The sequence below is a fragment of the Hippopotamus amphibius genome, chromosome 7 (assembly GCF_030028045.1).
Source record: "Hippopotamus amphibius kiboko isolate mHipAmp2 chromosome 7, mHipAmp2.hap2, whole genome shotgun sequence".
NCBI classification, from domain to species: domain Eukaryota; kingdom Metazoa; phylum Chordata; class Mammalia; order Artiodactyla; family Hippopotamidae; genus Hippopotamus; species Hippopotamus amphibius.
This window is the reverse complement of record NC_080192.1, coordinates 29,244,544-29,253,188: the sequence shown is the minus strand read 5'-3', so window position 1 is coordinate 29,253,188 and position 8,645 is coordinate 29,244,544. Positions and strand designations below refer to the sequence as shown.

Sequence of the window (8,645 nt, the reverse complement as noted above, 5' to 3'; positions counted from 1 at the left end):
AAAGGGAATTCAGAACAGATTTTTTTGTAGTAATGCCTTGAAACTCTTATTAACAATGAAAATTATTAGCACAAAAAAAATAATCCATGGAAATCCAAGGCCTCCTGTGGGTCTATGTTTTCCCTCTTTCCTTTACACACTTTGATAGTTTATTTTTGTGGCTTAGTCTCATCAGGCAAAAAGATACTATGATTAAACAACACAGCATATGGTAACACATTCAAATGGACAATATAAATATTTTAATATGATTCTCTGTGCCAACACATTTGCAACACTCATGTGTCAATGTATTATGTGTCCCCCAAAATGCATCTGTAAATACAATAGGGACACCATGATTGTTAATGGCTTTATTTCAATGTTTTACCTTTGCCACTAGGTGGCACCTTAATATTAATAGTTGCTGAGCATATGTTCTGCATAAGAAGGCAAAATAGAAAGTAAATGAGAAAAAGGAAAGTTAGCTTCATTAACTTTGTTTTGTATTTAAATATTTGTGTATACTTTGAGGTCATGGGTTTATTGCAGGAAATAGTGTGGAATTCATAAAACTTTTTTAAGTAAAAGGAAAATATAAAATATTGCTTTTTTTTAAGGAAAAATAAAAAATCAACCTTGACTTTGGAAAATCCGCTGGGAGCAAGGGGAAATGTACAGCCATTTAGTCTTCACCTCAGCTTGTTATTTTATATTATAATCTCTCAGCTCAAGGGAATGCTACGATCAATAGAAAGTTACCAAAATTACAATTATATATAACAGCATTCTATATTCCATTTGCTTTTAATAGTGCTATTTAATGATAAATGCCATATGCATTATCTAACCTACTAGTGATTTTTGTGAGAAATGATAAATTAAGATCAGTTAAAAGTCTTAAAATACTAGAACTAAAAGTAACATGCTAAAAGTTTAAATATATTCATAGGGGAGAATATTCAACTATTTCATGATAACGGAAGTATCAATCATTATAAAAAGTTCAGATGCCATATGAAAACATCGGAAGATTCTAATATCAATAGTTTATCTCTAGGTGTAGCACAGCACAGAACCTTCAAAAATGTGGTAATAGTATGAATGTTAACCAGTTATCTTATATACTTATAAAATTACCTACAAATTTTTATGAATATTTTCCTACAGTAAAATTTTGATTTTACTTTCATTATAGATGAACAGCACAACACTATCTTAGGCTAATTTATTCCAGTCAGATATTTTTTCCCACAAGATATTAATCAACAATTTGTTAGATTGCCATCATATGAATGATATAAGTAAACTACTACTAACAATTACAACAAGATACAGATATCAGTATTTCTTCCTTAGGCACCATTGTTACCAACCCCACATGGAAGAGACTCTATTTTTTTCTACCCTCTTTGGAACTCAGGTCAAGCTTATTAAAGGAAAATTTGTTCCTGGAAAGATTGTTTTAAATGAGACAATAGGGAAGTATGTTCCAATAATACAGTGGACCCATAACTTGGAACTCAGAATAGAGGAACAATTTACTTCTTTGAATTGCATGTCCTTTGTCTGTAAAAGGAAAATAAAGCCTTAGTTCATAGTGTGGTTATATGTGATAATATATGTTAAAATTTTGCCTATGCTTAAACATGTTTTGAATTCTTAGATGTCTGTTCTGAGTGGCTGATAGTAGGTATTTAATATTTATTGGAATTTTCACTATCTTCAGGTATAGCATAAGGTAGAACCTTCCTCTTTAAGCATTAGGATACATGTATTTTGATTTTTAAAAGATGCATTGCCCATATGGGAAGGAATGATCTTGACTTGAGTGGGTAATGCGTAGCACTAGCTATTAGAGAATTGAAGTCAGCCATAAAAAGAAAGGACACATCATGACCTGGTGGTAAGGAGAGGAGATAAAGGACATAAAGTGTATTTAGGGAATGAATCCATCTCTAGAGATTTAATTGATAATTGGCTTTCACAGCGCTACACAACAAAATGTGCAGTTCAAAGGAATGTATCTGACTACAGTTATCCAAGAGAAAACAAGACAACTAATGAATCATTTTATCAATTATCTTGTTAGATATTATATTTATACTTGCCCTGGTTACTAACAGGTGACTTTTAGATACCATATAATATGTCAGTGGTGTCATCTGTGCATTTATTAAGTACTTATTATTATAACTGATAGTATTGAATATCACTGTTCTGAGTGTTTGGTAAGCATTGACCCATTAAATCACCATAATCTCATTTAATACTTTGAGGTAGATACTATAAATAAGGAAAATGAGAAGCCAAAATTTCAGGAATATGCCTTGTGTCACACAAGTAGTGAATAACAGAAATTGTGAACTCATAAACCATAGTCTCAATCACTAAATTCCCAAGAGGGCTCTACAATGGATCAAACCCCTAAACCACAGAGCTTCTAGGTTTTTAACATGTATGCACATCACTTAGACGTCTTTCTACAAAACAGATTCTAATTCAATAGGTCTGGGTGAAGCCTGGGCTTTGGCATTTCTAACAAGCTCAGGTGGTGCTGGTCCATGGGCCACAGTTTTAATATCAAGGCTCCAAGGCACTGCATTTGAACCTTTTTTTTTTTTTTTTTTTAACCAGAAGCCAAAACTGAATTTCCAGGACAAGTTGGTTTATGCTTAGTTCAGTAAGTAACAACTAAACTATCTAGATATCTCAGTCCAACAAAACTACAATGAGATGAGATTTCCTGAGCCTTGTTAATGAATTGAGACTGACCTAATGCTCAGAAATTGAGATGATGTAAGTTTTGGAGACTAATCCCTTGTCAGTCACATCATTTGCAAACATTTTTTTTCCATTCTGTGGATTGTCTTTTTGTTTTGTTTATGGCTTCCTTTGCTGTGCAAAAGCTCTTGAGTTTAATTAGGTCTCATTTATTTTTATTTCCATTACTCTGAGAGGGATTGAAAAAAAATATTGCTGCAAATAATGCCAATTGCAGCAACATGAATAGAACTAGAAATTGTCATACCTAGTGAAGTAAGTCAGAGAAAGAAATATTTTATGATATCGCTTATATGTGGAATCTTTTTTAAAAAATGATAAAATTAACTTATTTACAAAACAGAAACAGACTCACAGACTTAGAGAACGAATGTATGGTTACTGGGGGGGATGGGTGGGGGAGAGAGATAATTAGGGAGTTGGTGATTGGCATGTACACACTGCTGTATTTAAAATGGATAACCAACAAGGACCTACTGTATAGCACAGGGAACTCTACTCAATATTATCTAACAACCTAAATGGAAAAAGAATTTGAAAAAGAATAGATACATGTATATGTATAACTGAATCAGTTTGCTGTATACCTGAAACTAACACAAAAACTTGTTAATCAACTATACTCCAGTATAAAATAAAAAGTTAAAAAAATTAAAAATTAAAAATAAATAAGTTCAGATGGTGGTTTTCATTATAAAATGTAGTTTTGTGTACAATGATTAACAGTGATTTACAGTATATAATGAAGTTCTTCCTAAATATTTGGTTATTTGGTCTTCACAATAGGTGTGAGTGGTAATAAGGTATGACAACTATGTCTGAGGAAACACAGACCCAAGACTCAGGCAGCAGTGACAACACAAAGATGCCCAAACTCTTCTCTTCCATCAGCTGACCTTGAGATCAAGCTATGTTCCATTAACTGGCTAAAAGTTAAATAGATGCAGAAAAATGCTAGTACTGAAACAGCTAAGATACAGCCACATTCTGATTTTGCTTTAAATACACAGATAATGAAGGCCAAAGTGATTCAGAAGCATTAATATTGAGTAATTTTCAATTGTGATTATATTAATTTGAACCTGTATAAATACAAATAGCTTAGCCACATATATCATTTTATTATGCTGCTAAAATCAAAATTAAACTCGAGAAGCTGTTTTTCTCATCCTATTCACTCCCTCTCCCCAAGACCACCTCATGGGTGATATTCTTATCATTTTCTTCCCAACTCTGTGGGTTTGGTGTAGCTGGGTTATTTCACCGCTTGTGTTTATTTTAATGGAACTAAATATGTTGGAATAACTCTTGTCCTCATATGCAGATGTTATAAAATTTTATGAAACCATACTCAGAATTCAGAGTTGATCTCTAAATGTCAAGTGTATTTACCATCCTTAAAAGAATAATATTTTCACGGAAAAAAAAATCCCTCTAAGTTGCTGTGGAAACAAAGTAATGAAGGTAAATCAAGAAATGCTGAGAGTCACTGGAAAGGAAAATGCCAGAATCTCTCATGTAAAAACACCTGAGAAAAGACAGCAAAGATTTTGTATCAAACCTAGGCCTTCTAAATATATTTATGATTTTTTTATGTTATTTCTCTGACACTTGACAAAGCAAATAATACCTCCATTCTTGAAAGACATGGCTAAGTGGCACCTTGTTGAGTGGCACTGTGTCCACTCAAGTTTGAAATGATTTTAAGAAGGAGAATTTTTTAAAAATCGTGAATTTTCTTCAAGCAGACTTACCTCTAAAACTAAAGATGGGGTTTATTCTGAGCCCTAGTAACACTGACAGTCCTGAATCATCATCAATTGGTGTGGAGCATCTCCATGGTGCTCCAATCTCACAGAGCAACAATACCTAGGGCCCTACCAGTACGTGGTAGTGGGCAGGTAGGTATCTGAAAAGTGTAGTAGGTGTACTAGGATGTCCAACCCTCCCATTCCCCAATGTGATTTAATCACTTCATATCAGCCTTCAGGGTTGGTAAAGGGAGCATCACAGTATCTGGCTAATTAAAAAATGAGTTCAGGTAGAGAATCATCGATGACTAATTGTTTCCTCCTTTCATTAATTGTTTGCTGGTGTCTATTCAGAAGATATGGATAATGCAGAAATGAGCAGAGAATATGGTTTCTGCCAGCTCTCTCACTTCTCATTGGTCGCTCCTTCTGGACACTCTGGTCCTTCTGTTCTCAGTTCCTCAAAGGCACCAAGTTCCTCCCAGCTCTCCACTGGCCTTTCGCCTCAAGGTTCCCTCTGCCCACAGTAAACATCCCCAGCTTCACACTTGGGTTCCCTTGTCATGTATACTTTCATAGCGGTGCATATCCTTTAGAATTCTTGCAGTGACCAATTTGTCTAACTTCGTTTAGTGTCTGTCCTTTCAACTAAACTGTAAGCAGTGTGAGAGTGGGGGTTTTGCTTATTCACCATCGTATCCTTATCACTATTCACAGTGCTTGGCCCCTAGCAGTTCTGTAATTATTTGTTCAACGGTTCCTGAACTAAACTCTTGAGGCACTGCTCATATTTGCATCCCTTCCAGTGACTAGTGGATAATGTCTTGTGCATGTGGAGGCAATTAATGTGTGCTGAATTTTGTAATGTAAAAGTGGAATCTTCTGTAAAAGTAACTCGAGAATTGTCCAGATGTGATTGTCAAGAAACTCAGTCCTAAATGAAAGTGTTTCTTTAATGAGAACTTAGTGGTTGAGTATCTTGGATGAAGTATTTTTGGACTATGACTGGTAAGGATTTATTGATCAGATCAGCAGTAGGATTCTTGGTTTCCCCCTGTGCATTAGAAATGCATAATGGGTGGTCAATTTTACACTACTTTTATAGGTCACTCAAAAATTTCATCCTTAAGAAAATAATGATTTCTTAACAGGGTAATAAATGCTTGGTTATTCACTGCTGTAGTTTGGAGGGTTTGGTGTCATTTAAAAAATCCTACAATGTTTATGTTACTTTTTCTTCTTATGTTCATCCTGGTGGCCACTGAAGTACTGCTGAGTAAGAGGCTTGATATTTAAAAAATAAGAAGTGAGAAGCAGAGTAGTTTCATTCAACACTATTTATTTTATTATGTATTTTTTTAACAGTTTAAGCTTACCACCCCCGAAAGCTGCAAATAAAATCAGCATCCAGGTTAAGATATCACCTCACAGTCTTCTCTTCACTAAATACTGAATTATGGTTCAAACTATACTTAGAAGTACAGTTTGTCAAAAGATGTAATTTTTGAGATATGGGGCTCAAATTCTTCATCTAGGGATATTCTGGAAATATGCTATGGCTGGAATCTTTATTAAGTTACAAGAATTAAGGGTCCAAGAAGAACTGTATTACTTCCTAAAAATGTTTGAATAAAAGCTCTTTAAGTGTTTAGACATTAGAAACTAGCTCACTCAGGCTTGCACTCAGACATATTTGTTTTAGTCTCCTTTATAAGGAAGACAACTGGGAAAGAAACTTAAAAACAAAAAAGTTCCACCCCCAAAAGGCCAATCATCTTTAAAAAAAAAATCCATTCTGCAAAAACTATTTTATTCCTGTGAACTTATGACAGGGAATATATCCAGGAACAAAGCTTCAAAATCTAAGCTATGTTCCATTGTTTGCAGTTACCTTGGATTTTAACTAGGTGTGCAAGTTGACTTCTGACCATGGGGAATCCTCTCCATGCATGGATTATGGATTGTTGAGGCCATGGCAGATAACCAGTTCCACAGAAGCAACTTCACGTTCTTCTGAGGAAGATCCATAGCACTGTGGAACAAGGAATATAAATGAGCGATGCCACAAGAGACTGCAAATGGGGTTACCGAAATACAACCCTCAAAAACGAACTCTGAAGGTGGAAAATCTACAAAAAAAAAATAACACAGGCATTTTTAAAATGGTATCAGCTGTCATGTCAAGAGCACTGATGGACATTCAGTAGACATGGCACGTGTTTCTTAGGCATGGGACAGTCAAAATCTGTTGATTCCAAGCTCATTAAGTAGAAAAGATGTATAAATTTGTTATAAAAAGAAAGATTTTCAGCATTGCCAGAATTTAAAAAACAAAAACAAAAAACTCAAGCATCTGAGGGAAAAACATCAAATGAAAATATTCAAACTGTAGTAATAAAATATTTGGCCTTTAATCATTTCCAATTAAATTATATTTGAAAGCTCCCCCTCCCCCCACCCATAGTCGTACACAAACACACCAACTTTTAGACGTTTTATAGTGGCCAAAGAAGGGGTTTACATAGATGTTTATTAATGGAACTCACTTTTTAATTAGTTTTTAGTAAGTTGCGAATTCATTTTAGCCTCAATCTTATTTCGCAATCCCTTCCCTGATGTCTAACAGTTAATGTCCTGTAGCATGAGCAGAGCTTCCTGTGACACTTCGGGAATTATCTGTTTGGGGCTTAAATAAGGACAATTTATAAAGTTCTCTCTCTCTTCTTCAGCCCCCACTAGGATTGATAAAGGCATTTCCAGAGGCAAATTATTCTCTTCCTCCCGCTGCACATCCTCCTCCGGCCCCTCCTCTTCCTCTTCTATCTCTTCCTCTTCTATCTCCTCCTCTTCACCCTCCTCCTCTTCTTCCTCCTCCTCCGCAGAGTCAGCCTCTTCGACCTCCTCTTCATCCCTGGCCTCTGCCTCTTCATCCTCCTCCTCCTCGCTCTCCAACTCCTTGCCACCACACTCCTCCTCGTCACACTCCTCCTCTTCATTTTTCTCCTCTCCCTCTTCGTCTACCAGCTGCGTGGTGGGAAACTGGTTTTCCTCATCTGGGTCAGGACTGAAGGCCAGAGAGGGATTCTGCCTAAAGCCATACAGATTTTCCTGCAGCCCTGCGTCTTCCTCGCCACCGTCGAGGGGCGCATCGTTTCCGAAGGAGCCCTCCAGGGAGGCTGTGCCGCCCGCCTGGGCCTGCTGCGCCCGCAGCGCCTCGCGCTGGCGCTCCAGCTTCTCCTGCTGCCGCATGTCCTCGTAGACCTGGTTCATGATGAACTGGGTGGTGTTCCTCGGCGCCCGCATGCCGGGTGCCCGCCACCCGTACAGGTTGACCGGCCGCAGCAGCGTACGCAGATCCACGGGCGGGCTCCTCTGGAAAGGGCGGCGAGGGTGGGGGCGCAGGCCGCGGCCCCGGCGGCCCCAGCGCTTCTTCCTGCCCGGGGGCATCGCCCAGCCAGGGTTCCAGGGCGCGCGCCAGCAGGAGCAGCAGCAAAGGCAGGGCGGGTGCAGGCCGTACACCCGGATCACTTGCACCCAGCCGGGGGGCTTCCGGAACCCCGCCGGAGGTGGGCGCCAGGGCCCTCCCCAGGGCCCCCAGTTAGAATACACGGCCCAATAGGGACGTCGGGGCGGCTGGAACCAAGGGCCTGGACCGTACTGTTGCTTTGGCTGTTTCCTCGGGGGCTCATACTCGGCCTTGGGACCGTAGCGATGCCGCCGCCTGTAAATCGGAGCGCCTCTGCGCCTTCGATGGCAGGAAGACCAGGTGCGCAAAGGGACAGAGGATGCCCAGCCTCCGCCCAGGTTAAGAGGATCCACTTTTCTGTCGAGGGTCTGGGTCATGATTCAGGGAGCTCCGAGAGGTCTAAACGGAAGCGTCCTAGAAGCTGTCGTCAAGTTTGGCCAGATCTGACGGACTGAAGAGCCTCGTTTCTATCTCTCTGTGCAGCACCACGTGCCTACCGCTGGGATCACGCCTTTCTCTCCAGAAGGACCCCGCTTCTCTGCTCGCTGGATCGCTCTTCCACGTAATCTCTGGTCCTTCGCATCCGGGTTGTCTCGCCCAGGTGAGTTGGGTGGTACTGGGGCTGGGTAAGGATGGTGGGGGAGGAAGGTGTTGGTGGGCGACGC

The 8,645-nt window shown here is 39.2% G+C and overlaps 1 protein-coding gene across 1 annotated transcript; it reads right to left on the bottom strand.

Annotated features, from left to right (window-relative positions):
• Positions 1-7,133: 7,133 nt before the first annotated feature.
• CCER1 (coiled-coil glutamate rich protein 1) lies at positions 7,134-8,357 on the bottom strand. The gene has a single exon (XM_057741045.1). It carries the CDS (start codon positions 8,355-8,357, stop codon positions 7,134-7,136), a length of 1,224 nt encoding a protein of 407 aa, XP_057597028.1.
• Between the last annotated feature and the right edge of the window lie 288 nt (positions 8,358-8,645).

Excerpts from the sequence above, each read along its gene's own strand:
- CCER1 (XM_057741045.1), bottom strand. The coding sequence starts at position 8,357 with ATGACCCAGACCCTCGACAGAAAAGTGGATCCTCTTAACCTGGGCGGA.